The 13,339-nt window shown below is 49.3% G+C and overlaps 1 protein-coding gene across 11 annotated transcripts in view; it reads left to right on the top strand.

Moving 5' to 3' along the window:
• The window catches only part of PKD1L1 (polycystin 1 like 1, transient receptor potential channel interacting), a 175,459-nt gene that overhangs the window by 107,884 nt on the left and 54,236 nt on the right, over positions 1-13,339 (top strand). For 10 of the 11 annotated variants that reach the window (XR_002775242.1, XR_002775243.1, XM_023517881.1 and 7 more), the window contains 9 exons: positions 512-598; positions 2,346-2,553; positions 4,088-4,194; positions 4,927-5,143; positions 6,964-7,137; positions 8,772-8,891; positions 8,982-9,051; positions 10,346-10,392; positions 11,382-11,538. Coding sequence is in view for 9 of the 11 variants with exons in the window: in XM_023517881.1 (XP_023373649.1) it covers positions 512-598; positions 2,346-2,553; positions 4,088-4,194; positions 4,927-5,143; positions 6,964-7,137; positions 8,772-8,891; positions 8,982-9,051; positions 10,346-10,392; positions 11,382-11,538 (1,187 nt within the window). In the remaining 2 variants the exon portion in view is untranslated. The remainder of the gene's footprint in view (positions 1-511; positions 599-2,345; positions 2,554-4,087; positions 4,195-4,926; positions 5,144-6,963; positions 7,138-8,771; positions 8,892-8,981; positions 9,052-10,345; positions 10,393-11,381; positions 11,539-13,339) is intronic. The other variant, XM_023517880.1, reaches the window with a different exon arrangement.

A 13,339-nucleotide genomic window follows, 5' to 3' on the forward strand; every position in this document is an offset into this window, starting at 1 on the left:
GGAGTAATACATGGAACCTACTCACAAGATAACGAGGGTGAGATAGGTTTTACTTAAAAAGAAAAAAAGACATTTATAGTGATTGTCAAGGTAGGAGTAACCAATGATGGGATATTTGTAAAGCCATGAAGTGGCACTTAGGCAAAGGTTATAGAGTGTGACTAGTTGCAGAGGTCAGGCTGGGATTTTGCTCCTGAGTGTCTCTGGCTGCAGCTGTGCTGTGGCTGGGCCTGTCACGGAGTCTGTGCTCGCTCCCACACCTGGCATCTCAGGAAAGTCCCTGAGGGAACTTAGTGCCCCAACACTCAGACATGAAGATGGCTGGCACATCAGAAGGGTCTCTTGATTTATCTAGCTTCTAGGTGAATACTTTAAACTGAGTCTAAATCATAAAGGCATAATCATTGCAACTTGTTTGCCTTTTTACACCTCTTTTAATCAATGTGCCATCGCACTGTAAACAGCTGCTCTAACCACACATTTGGGGCCCTAACCAGCTTTTCCCTCCTAGTTATGATCGCCTCGCTACGGCATTCTCTGTCCTGCGAAGAAGGCTGAATGCCAGTTATGAAGCAAGTGACATTTCCCAGTTACAGAGGTATGTTTTGTTTTCTGAATCAAGACTTAATAGACTTTACTTTGTGTGTTTCACTGTTCATTCAGAATGCCCAGATATGATTCAGTGGACGCTTGCAATCCATGTTTTTATTATATTTTTCTGAAATATGGATATTAGTAAACTAGCTTAAAATATTATATAATTGAATATTATATTCCACTGTCTACTTGTATTTACATTTACTGAGAAGAGATTTATAAGATAAGATTTACAAGCAAGTTATCATACAGTCTGGCTTTAGTTCAGCATTAATGTGGTCAGTTGTTCCTGGCTGGGTTAATATCCACAGTGAGGACACTGCCTCATCTGCCTGTCCTGGTTTATGCTTATTCTTAGAGGCTAATTATTAATAGCTTCATCTTTCTCAGAAGTATCCCATATTGGATAATAAATTTAAAATTTACACTATTTTCATAGCCACTGTTTTATATGGGATGACCGTCTACAGATTCTGAAATATGGGTGTGTCGAATGTCAGCCTGTGTGGGGAGGAACCTTCCCTGTCTTATTCATCAGTGTTCCTCTTTGTTTAAGGTAACACTTAACCCATGACAGGAACTTAGTAAATATTTGTGAAATGATTGTCTAAGGCTAAGTGGTATTTTCTGGAGTGTTAAGGATTTTTTTTTCTCTTCATCTAATAGAAAACTCTGCCTTACTTTATCATTAAATCAATAATATTATTTTGTCAACTAGTTGGTGGGTCAGATAATTAGTAAATAGGATGTTAATTACTAATGCAACAGATGCTAGCCCCGGAAAAGGTCAGCAGTTGCCCCGTGATGAGGATTGGGGCACAGTGGCCTTGACTGTACTTTCTGCTGCACTGAGGCCACTGGAGTGGGGGAAACCACAGGGCGGCATCCTCAGGGAAGTGCAGATGGAGAATACCTGAAGTCTCTCAGGGGGAGTCGTGTCTGGGACTCTTGGCCAGAAACCGAGAGCTTCCAGAAGTGGGAAGATGGACAGGCTAGAGCTGGGCAGCTGTGAGCACCCTGGCCAGCAGTGGGGTTGAGCTCTGGTGGGGAAGAAGAGTGCCAGGCAAGAAACGGGGAGCGCCCCACCCTCAGACAGCATGTCAGGGGACAGAGAGGGTGACACCCCGCAGAACCATATCAGTGCCTACCCTCTGAGAACCCCTCAAACATCTGCAAGACTAGTCCGGGGGACCCGGTGTTAGGTCAGAGTCCTGGCTGGCGAGATTGGATATGAACCTCCTGTGGGTCTGTGGGATTCACTGCTCCTTCCCGGGGCCAGGGTTGGTGTCTGGGAATAGGTGAGTGGAGCCTAAAGACAGAGAATAAGCAGTGGCCACCCCCAGGGCAGGTGGGAGGGGTCCCCACAATGTCTCCAGCACCTCCCAGCTTTGTTCTGCTTGCACATATATCTCGTCATTCAGTCCTTGTTCTGTATCTTGCACGTCACCTGCACATGTATCTCGTCATTCAGTCCTTGTTCCGTTTCACGGTGACATCCCTCAGATCCCACAGCACAGCTTCCTGGCTCGTGGCTGAGGCATCACAGGGCCTGTTTGGTTCTGCAGTCTGTGCTCGAGGGGTGCCCGCCCCTGGTCTTCTGTGCCTTCCGAAGCCCCCGGACACAGCAGCCATCATGTTGAAACACCATAAAGACCTGAGGGGCTCCTGCATGTGGGGCGGTTTTTTCTTAAATGTCTATTTTTATGAATAAAATGAATAATTCTCTTTGTATTTCCTTTTGTTTACAGTCACCCAGAAAACCTGCTTCTTGGCATTTTTATTGTGGTTTTCATGATTTTTTATGGCTTTTTGGTTGCTAAAAGCAGACGAGTAGATCATTATGAAATGAAGAAAGCCGGGTACATCTTTCTGCAGGAAGCACCCCCACCAGGCCACTCACTGTATGCGGTTGTCATCGACACTGGCTTCCGGGCCCCGGCCAGGTTCACCTCCAAGGTAACTCGGTGCCTTCTGGGCACCCTTTCCTAGCATCTCAAAAGGTGTCGGTAGGTGTGAGGGTGGCACCAGAAGTGACAGTTTGATGATTTGCCTGCCTGCCCTGTCACCTGTCACAGTGGTGACAAGGTTCACCTGCCCTCCCCGCCCCCTCCCATAGCCTGTGCATCCGTCAGGGTGGGAGGTGGGACCCACAGCCTCTTCATCACAGTCACAAAGTGGTGGGACGCCTAGGAGTAAGTTCACCAACCCCAGTTGTAAGACCATCAACAACAAAATTTCCCCAGTGCACGTACTTAAAGGACCTAAATAAAGAGCTGCGCTTATTCATGGATGGGAAAACTAATCTGCTTCTGTCATTTCTTCCAAACTAATTAATAATAATGTGAATTAAGCTCTATTAATATACCCCATTTTACAGTTGAAAAACTACAGAATTAGGAAATTAAATTCAATGAGAAGATGTTTTGCGGAACTTGAAAAAGTTATTCTAAAATTTAGGTGGAAGAGAACACAAGAGTACAGAATTGCAGGAACAGTCACACCAACTCTGAAGAGAAGAGCAGGGAGGGGACTCGCCACAGTTGTCCAGGCTTATTTTGAGGCTGTCATAGTTCAGACAGGGTAGTGCTGTCAGGACATGGACCAGTGGATTCATTTGTGAGGCAAATTAGAGACTGCAGAACCAGTGTCAGGGAAAGTCTCACAAACCAGACGGAAAGGGTAGAAAGTTCCAGGAAGTATTTTAGGACAATGACTGTCCTTGTAGGAAAAGGTAATATTAAATCTTTACACACAGAAGTTAAACTCCAGAATACTAGTCACGGAAAGGTGAAAATACACAATTTAGAAACTATATACTTTGAGGATGGGTGTAGCTCATACCTATAATTCCAGCAGTTTGGGAGGGTGAGGTAGGAAGAGTTCAAGACCAGCCTGGGCAACATAACGAGACCCCTATCTCTACAAAAAAGAAAAGATAAAGAATATATATACTTTGGGAGGGGGAAAGACTTCAAAAACAAGAAGTAATTCTGGTTCTTAAATGATAGCTTGATAAATTACACCAAATCGGAACTATACATTTCCATGTCAACAGACCACACCGGTGAGGAGTGACAAGCCCAGCCTGGCCAGCATGTCTCTGCCCCTCTCCCTGCCGGCTCTGTACCAATGTCCAGGCCTCCTCCAGTGTCTCCTGGCCAAGCTGGGGGGAGAAAGATTTGGCACCACTTTTGTGCTCTCCTGCAGCCTAAGGCGCTAAGTGCCTTCATGGGTCCCAGTTGGGATCTGGCTTTTCCAGATGAAATATGTGAAAAACCAGCCGACCTCTTGAAGCTCCACTTCTGGGGCCCCCTCCAGGTCTCTCCAGGGAACCCAGGGATGCGGAGGACCCTGCTGCATCTCCATGGTCCCCCTGGGCCCCAGGCTGTGGCACGTCACCCTGGTTTGTGGGAGCATGGGGGGCTGGGGAGAGCATTGATTAGTGTCTGCTGTGAAGTGTCCTGTGCTCTTCCCTGTGCTTTGTTTGAAGGTTTACATTGTTTTATGTGGTGAAAATGGACTTTCAGAAACCAAAGAGCTCTACTGTTCAGAGAAGCCCCTGTTTGAACGGAATTCCAGACACACCTTTATCCTGAGGTACTCTGCAATATTCCTCATGCACTATCTGGAAAGAGGGGCCAAGCAGAACTGGTGAAGGCTTATCACAAATCCAAAACAGGCAAACTAACAGGGAGCACCAGGTCACATGCAAACAGTTCTATGAATTGTTTACAATTTGTTATTTGGCATAGATTAAGCAGTGTGTTTACTGAGGGAGGAAGGAAGGAAGGACAGACTTAGTGATTGTGCCTTTTAGTAGCATTCACATCGCAGTGTCTTCTGTGTCACTAAACCTGCATGAATTAAGTGAGTTCACCCCAGATTTGGAAGAGCCAGAACATGTGATGTCACATGGGTGGCCCAGCGGGGAGGAGGGGTGATGTATCAAGACAGGAGGGCATTTCAGTGTGAAAGTGCGGAACTAAATTGTTTTTCCACCTGAAAATTTCATTTGTAATATTTATTTGTTTGAAGTATTATATCTTTATTAAGAAATAAAAGGTTAACTTCAAATCAGGCACCCCAGATGATTGAGGGCCTTCGGCTGAGGGACACTAACAGAAGTGAAGGCCTGTGTGCATGGCCCCTGCTCCTTGGGGCTCCCTGTCCACTGACTGTGTTCCCGGTGGTGTCACGTGTCACTCTGCATGTCAGTTGTCTGTTGATGTGTCCCCTCCCCTTTCAGGGCGTTGAGGGTGGGCATCGGGGCTGGTGCAGTTCCAGGACCCACACTCCTGACTGATGAGACTCTGTTGTGTGTGTCATCAGCGCTCCTGACCAGCTGGGCCCACTGCGGAAGGTCCGCCTCTGGCACGACAGCAGTGGGCCTTCCCCGGGCTGGTTCCTCAGCCACGTGATGGTGAAGGCGCTGCACACAAGACAGGGCTGGTTTTTCCCTGCCCAGTGCTGGCTCTCGGCAAGCTGGTGCGACGGCCGTGTGGAACGGGAACTCACTTGTCTGCATGGGGGGCTCGGCTTCTGGAAGGTAGGCCCCATCCAGCCTAATGTGGCACCTGGCCCTGCTTCTCTCAGTGCAGTTATTTCTTTAAACTCCTCTAAAATTAATTGTATTAACTCATTTCTTAGTTAATTATTGAGATATTTATATCCTAAATGACGCATTTGTTACATGGCCATCTGTGCACGGATCAATCACTTCTGCCATTTATTAACTATTACAGAACTCCCTTCCTTTTGATCCTACGATCCTTTTGATCGTAACTGTTATGACATTTCTGGAACTTATGGTTGGGGGTGGTCTTTGCCGTCCAGAAGGACCCTAATTACAGACTTCCTAGTGCCCCGTATGCATTCTCAACAACCTACGTAATAATCAACAGAATAATCCAGATGTGTGAGGGCCCAGATGGAGTAGATGGTGAAAGTGACAAACGACTGATAACCTCACAAACTAACTGAAAGTTCTGAGATTTGCATGTTCCTTTCCAGCTTTCCCCATATACAAATATACACACTTGTAGTGATAATGCTGTGCATTGTGCACTTTCTAATATAACATTTTAGGGTAGAATCTCTTCATAAATTTTCTTTTTTTATTTTTTTCAGTGAATTTTCTTTAAAATAATTTAAGGGCCATCTAATGGCCCACTAGGCACTGTTCTCTGATGAAGCACACAGCTGCTGGGCCTGGACAACTTTCTTTCTTTTATTAGGGTGACAGAAAATGCCGTAGGAAGCACTTGAGTGCGTGATCTTGCATCTCTGGTGAATGATTCCTGAGGCTAGTGAGAACCCAGTGAGGGCTGCTGTTGCCCCACGAGATCTTGCCAGGCCAGGGGGCTTTCTTTCCAACTCCCCCCTTGTGCCTGCCATGGTGAGAGGGCCAGGCTCTGACCCGGGCGTTTCCAGGCCTGGTGTTGCTCATGATGACAGTGGATTGGCAATGAGTTTCATTCAGGCACAGCATACAAAGCCCTTCAACACCTAAAACTTGTCCTTTGACAATTGTTTCCTCATGAGAGTGACCAGGTAAACTGACTGACCATACTGGACGATGGGACACATATATGGTTCATATGTTCTCCAGCTGTTTTGCTTGAGAACATTTTGCTAGAAACCTTTACCCACCCATTTAGTCCTGTATAAGACTTGCAGCTGTGTCCTATGAATCAGTGCTCACTTGTTGACCAGTCCTTTCACATAGAAAAGATACATTCTCTGGCTGTAAAAACCAGTTGGCTGGTATTTGCTGCTGTGTTCTGCTCATTTTACAAACTATCAGTCCTAGATATAATTCTGTTTTATCTAGAACAGTGTCGAGCACCAAGCATCATTTTCATTGACTTGAAACTTAAAATCCAGTGCAGTTCCTGAGCAACGTATCTCCTGCTGCACGGCAGACACTCAGCGGACTGCTGAGAACAGAGGTGGACGGGACATGGTCCCATCTTGGTGCACTCAAAGCCCAGTTAAAATTCCCTGTGTGTCCAGGAAAGTGCTGAGAGTCTGTGTAGGGGACAGTTGAAAGTCCATTCGGATGCAAAGGAGAGGAATGGGCAGAGGCTCTAGAGGGTGATCTCGTGAGCTGGTGCCAGAGTCCAGTGTGGTGGGAGCTTGGCCAGGTTAGTGGAAGGAGCAGCCACTGCCATGGGCTGGGGGCACCACCCAGGGTGTCCACCTGGACCCATAGCCCCCCACCCAGCATCCAGCTAGCAGCCAGGCAGAAGAGCTGAGCCAAGCACGTGTGGGGCTCTGCCCCAATTCCTGGTGATCAGTGAGGATGTTATCCTGCTCACGTAAATGTCCAAAGTCCCAGAGCACTTCTCCGGCTGGTTTCTGTTTCAGCTTTTCTACTGTAAGTTCACAGAGTACCTGGAGGATTTCCACGTCTGGCTCTCAGTGTACAGCCGGCCCTCCTCCAGCAGGTACCTGCACACGCCCCGCCTCACCGTGACCTTCTCCCTGCTGTGTGTCTACGCGTGTCTCACTGCCCTGATCACCGCTGCAGGGCAAGACCAGGTGGGAAGTGTCATTGGTCACTGCTGTAGGGCAAGACCAGGTGGGAGGTGTCACTCTTCACAGTGGCTTCCAGACCCCAGAGTGATGGCATGGTCCATCTTGAGTAAGGAGTTAACAAAGCTCCCAGTCCTCTGAGGAAGGTTTAAACTGGGCCTGCAGGGGTGTGCCGAGTGGTGGGCCCTGGGTGGTGTCAGTGCAGCCCTGTACTCAGCTGGTGGCTGCCAGTGGGAGTTCACTGCACAGTGCCAAGAAGCAGGGCTTTGACAGACAAGTTGGCAGACTGAACTGTCTTATGAGAATTTCCTCATTGTTTTTTAGGGTTGGCAATTCATTCAAATCTTAAACAAATCCTCTAGCCAGGAAAACAGAGGGCAGTTCTGATGAGCACATTTGCCCTTGGGATGCCAGTTTGCATTAGCAACTGTGGCCTGACTGTTCCTCGTGAGAATAGACAATTAACTCTAAATCACCACCAGCACTTAAGATGCAGACACTGCCTTTCATTTTGGGATGAGGGAAAAACAGACTCATTTTCCAGGACAACCTCATGGCCATTTATGGGCCCAACTGGGTTCATACAGCCGAACAAGGCTGAGAAACTTGGTGACAGGGTCTTTCTCAGAGGCGGGGGCCAGCGAGTCACCCACAGGACAGCGGGGCTTGGTGGCTTCTCACACAGTACTGAAAGCTGTCAGAAGGGTCTGATAACATAGGGATTGGCAAGATTTTTTTTAAAAAAAATAACATGTTCATAGAACTTATAGAAAAGATGATGACAGAGTGTCAAATACCAAGAAGGGAACAGCTCTGTGCACCTGGGATGAGCCTGGGGCCTGAGTCAGGATGGCTGGCCTCTCGTCTGAGGGGGATGAGTCGTCTAATCTCAGCCTGCAGACCCACCACTTCTCCTGATCGTGCACTGGGGATGCTGATGCCCAGAGTGTAGGGAGTACTAACCATGGAGCTTGCAAGCATTTGGTCAACCCAACAGGACTTTTCTTTTTTTTTTTAAATTTCAGATTAATATAAGAATACCAATGATCAGGTTATATTAGGTTTGTGTTTGTTAGGTAAAGTCCAAGTTGTAGCTGACTCTGACCCAGGAGATGCACCATGTACCCTACAATGTGCCTGTTAGGTGAGAGCTGACCAAGCCCCTCTTCCCTTCTCCTCACCCTCCCCTACTACTTGAATTTAATTGTGGCTTTTTTTTCCTTGTGTGGCATGTAGTTGTTCATCTACTGATTTCATATTAGTATTGAGTACATTGGATGCTTGGTTTTCCATTTTTGTGATACTTTACTCGGTAGAATGTTCCCCAACTCCATCCAAGGTGTAAAGTCTCCATCATTTATGGCTGAATAGCAGTCTGTGGTATACATACACCACAGTTTGTGAATCCATTCCTGGCTTGATGGGCATTTAGGTGGTTTCCATGTCTTGGTGATGTGAATTGAGCTGCAATAAAACACTCTAGTGCAAACGCCAAAAGACTTTTCCATGAGGAAAACAAAATAATTTCTTGTGATTATTTGTTTGTTTGTTTTTTACTCCTGGGATAGAAGGGCCAGATTCCTGAGGAGGGCCTCTGGAGCCTTCGGGTTGATGTAATAGCTGCTGTTGGGTTGTTGCAGCTCCTGTTGGATGTCGGCCCCCCTGGCGTGATGCCTAGGCCCTTCAGGACCGGTCTCCTGTGTGCCTTCCTGGCTTCTCCAGGGGCCCAGCTCCTGTCGCTGCTCTTCAGACTCAGCAAGGTACCCACAGCTTATGTGCCTGGCCTTTCTCCTGGGCAGTCCCTTCACTGTGGGAAGCACCCTGTGCTGACCACGTCTGTACTTCTGCAGGCAGCCGCAGGGCCTTCCCAGGCTGAACCTCTTGGTCCCATGGGAGGAGCGCAGACGGAGGCCACTCGGGGTAAATGTGCATTGGACAACTTAGAAACCCCCATTGCCTTTTAGGTTAATCTCCTACTTTCTTTTTTATTATTATTATTATTGGGGATTCATTGAGGGCACAAGAAACCAGGTTACACTAATTGCATTTGTTAGGTAAAGTCCCTCCTATAATTGTCTCTTGCCCCCAAAGGTGTTTAACACACAGAGACCCCCACCCCACTCCCTTCTTTCTTCTATCTGCTCTTCCCTCTCCCACCCCCTCCTACTCTCTCTCTCTCTGCTCCCCCCTTCCCCCGCTCCCCACCGTGTACTAGGTCATTAATTGTCCTCATATCAAAATTGAGTACATAGGATTCATGCTTCTCCATTCTTGTAATGCTTTACTAAGAATAATGTGTTCCACTTCCATACAGGTTAATACAAAGGATATAAAGTCTCCATCTTTTTCAATGGCTGAGTAGTATTCCATGATATACATAAACCATAGCTTGTTAATCCATTGCTGGGTTGGTGGGCTTTTAGGCTGTTTCCACATTTTGGTGATCGTAAACTGAGCTGCGATAAATAATCTGGTGCAAGTACCCTGTAGTAAAAAGATTTTTTTACTTCTAGGTAGATGCCCAGTAATGGGATTGCAGGATCAAATGTGATGTCTAGGTTGAGTTCTTTGAGGTTTCTCCATACTTTTTTCCAAAAAGGTTATATTAGTTTGCAGTCCCACCAGCAGTGTAAAAGTGTTCCCTTCTCTCCACATCCACACCAGCATGTGCAGTTTTGAGATTTTGTGAGGTGGGCCTACTTTCAATGTGCGTTGCGTTTATTATTAGCAAAGTTCAGCATCATTTCATGTGCTTAAAAAAGCCACTTTATTTTCTGTGGTTGGTTCATTTCCTATCCCCATATTTTTATCAGCACTCTAAAATCCTTTATTCCAAGTGATGGGTAAATGCTTTTTACCTGTTGAAGAAACTGAGCCTTTGTCAGATGGGAGTGAATACTTTGTCCAGGTGCTATAGCCATTCCAGCTTGATTACGAATGTTTTTTCATAGTCACATTTGTCATTACTTTCTCTTAAGGCCCTTTGTGCATTTTTGCTAAACACTGTCTCAAGCTGCTCCTAGGACAGGCTCCATGGGTGTGACGGTTTGTCCAGGCCCTCACCACAAAGGGGACGTCAAGCAGTCCTCACTAAGGCTTTGTCCTGCTTCTTAGAAAGGCTTGTTCTGATAGGGTCAGGAAGAAAGCAGTAACCTTTAGACATACTCTCCTTTTGAATCATATGTTTGCCTGCTCTTTCTTCTTTTTAAACCAGGCCCTAATTCCCGCAGAAGGACCCCAGATGCGCAGGAGATGAGCAGGGTGAGTCAGCGATGTGCACAGCAGCTGACGCATGAGCAGCCTGAGTTAGAGCCCCAGCTTCCTCTCTGGGCTGCAGTCAGGTCATGGATGGTCAGGCCCAATATGGGACGGAGGCAGGGAAAGACCCCTGTCAGGCTCCAGACCAGGGGCTGGGGCCATCCCCCATAGAGGGAGAGCTGTTCCTAGACACGGACCATGGGGCGTTGGCTGTCCAGGTCAGGTCAGGGAGGAGTCTCAGCAGAGACAGAAGCAGGAAAGGGGTGCAGCCCAGCAGAATTTGGGGAGCCCCACTGCATGTTATATAAAATGTTGGCAGAGCCGTGGCAGAGACCGTATGAGGCAACACGGCCTGGGGCATTTGTGCCTCCTTGTGAGGAGGGTGCTCAGAGGAGCAGCCCCAGTGGCTGGAGCTCCATCCCAGGCCTCCAAGAGTCTGTGTGGTGGGGCCACTGAGGCCTCTGATTGTGTGACTGCTGTGTCCCACTGTTAGCTTGCTTTTGGGATCTGTGCCACTGGACCCTTCATGTAGGCAGGACTCTTCTCTGTGGCGGTATTAGTGCACACGTGAGCCCCTGTGCCCTCCTTCCAGCCTCTGATTCTCTCCTGGTTCTGAGTGTAGTGATCTTAGCCCCCTGCCCCAAACACCTCACTAGGCTCTGCTCCCCTCTCCCTGTGGCTTTGCTCAGCCTGGTACACTGGTTGAACTCCTACTCCACCCCGGCAGGATCATGCCCCCAGAGAGCAGGGTGCAGGGTGCAGTTACCCTGACTGCTTGATGTCAGTGGGTCAGCAGCATTACCCTGCCATCCTCAGTGGGTCCCAAGCAGCTGGGTTCTCAGGGCTCCTACATTCTTCCCTCGGAATTTAACAGAGACCTGAACTCCATATCTGCTCCAGCTATTCCCATCCTCTAGAAAACTGCACCACAGCGTCACAGGGGAAGCCCTGCCCAGAGAGACATTAACCTTGGCCTGACCTTGCCGTTCTAGCACCATGCTTCAGTCACTGTGTTGGGGAATGCTTGGACAAAGGCGGCAAGCAGCGATGGTGCAGCCTGTCCACCCCCCGAGCTGGAGGCCCATGGTGCCAACCATGGTGGGACTGCTCTGAGAGGGGAGAGCCGGCTCTGCCTTCCCCGTTCACAAGGTAACTACGGTCCTGTGGTTCACAAGGTAACTGTGGTCCTGTGGTTTGCGATGTGCAATTTCCTTTCTGTAGGTCCAGCACAAGCCTGAGCCCATAGGGAGAGGTGGGCAAGCAGAACCACTGTTGGGCCAAATGTCCCTGAACATGGGTCCCATCTAAGAACCAGGCACATGCCCACCTGACACTGAGGTGTCCAGCTTTACCCCACAGTCCTGGTGGTTTCTGGCATTAACTTGACATAGGTTTGTTCAGATCTTTAAAAAAGTCAACAATAAACTCTTAACTTTTCTTTAAGGATTCTAGTATGTGAATGTTTCATGCTAATTAGTGAGAGTATTGTCCCAGCTTCAGATGATGCCGGAAGCTCAGCAGCGAGCTGGCAGAGCAGGGAACTGCAGAGAACAAACAGGGCCGCGTCCAGGCAGGACAGAGCCCTCTGCAGATGAAGTCCCAGGAGGGCGGCCAAATCCCTCTCAGTTCTGTCCAAAACGGGATTGCAGAGAGCCTAGCCTGCCAGGGGTGCCTGGCTGGGGGGTCCTGGAGCTCGTACATGACCATTTGGTTTTTTCAAAGCTCCAAACCACCCCAGGTCCTAGAGCACTGGATTCAGGCTGTCCCTGGAGGATAGTGGCCAGCAGCACCGGTGTGTAGCAGGGGCAGGTGACGTCTGGCAGGGCCCACACTGCACAGTGTCTGACACAGTGGGGCACACAAACAGTTTCTGGGAGAGTGAGGGCTCTCCCCGGTGTACATGTGGGCCTTCAGTACAGGCATTGGTGTCAGTGGGACTCAGAGTACACACTTGTCCCAAGGAGCAGCTACCCTCCGTGACAGCTGACCACAGGGCTGGGGCCAGAAGGCAGCGCTCAGGAGTACAGACCAGACTGCAATGAGGCCGTGAGAAAGCACAGCTGTGCGTCTCCGCGTCCTGGCCCAGAACCACGATCCTTGACTGAATTTGGGGACGTGCACGTTGGTGTGCTGGCAGCTTCCTGGCGACAGCCCCTCAGTTAAAATGTGTTGTGTTTGGTTGCCCTGTGTCAACCCAGCATTCTGCCTCCAGAGGTGCCCTCACTGGGGACTTTCCTCTGAGAGCAGTCACAAGAAGATGGAGCTCCAGACGGCTCCACGCAGAACAAACGGGGTGGCCCTCTGGTCATGTGCGCAGCTCTGGGGAACACATGTACCAGAGAGAGGAGAGTGAGGTATGGGAGCAGTCACAGCCCATGTCCCCGGGGTGAGGCTCAGGGTCTGGAGGGGGAACCGGCCCCTCTACCACTGATGTTGAGGGTCTCTTGGTCAATGCAGGAGGGACCCTCTAAGGGTCCACTGTGGGTGCTGCAGGCCAGGAGTTGCTGCTCCAGGCCAGGAGTTGCTGCTTACCTACCCCTGTCCTACCTGGCCCCTCAGGGGGTCACTGATGTCCCAGCTCAGTGGTCAGGTGGGTACAGTTCCTGTGTGCTCTCTTCAGGCCCCAATGGACAGGATGAGGTCCAGCCACACAGTGGGCCCCAATGGACAGGATGAGGTCCAGCGACACAGTGGGCCCCCATGGACGGGATGAGGCCCAGCCACACAGTGGGCCCCATGGACGGGATGAGGCCCAGCCACACAGTGGGCACCAATGGACGGGATGAGGTCCAGCCACACAGTGGGCCCCATGGACGGGATGAGGCCCAGCCACACAGTGGGCCCCATGGACGGGATGAGGTCCAGCCACACAGTGGGCCCCAATGGACGGGATGAGACCCAGCCACACAGTGGGCACCATGGACGGGATGAGACCCAGCCACACAGTGGG

This window comes from Otolemur garnettii, unplaced genomic scaffold (genome assembly GCF_000181295.1).
Source record: "Otolemur garnettii isolate 467f Iridium unplaced genomic scaffold, OtoGar3 scaffold00123, whole genome shotgun sequence".
NCBI classification, from domain to species: Eukaryota; Metazoa; Chordata; class Mammalia; order Primates; family Galagidae; genus Otolemur; species Otolemur garnettii.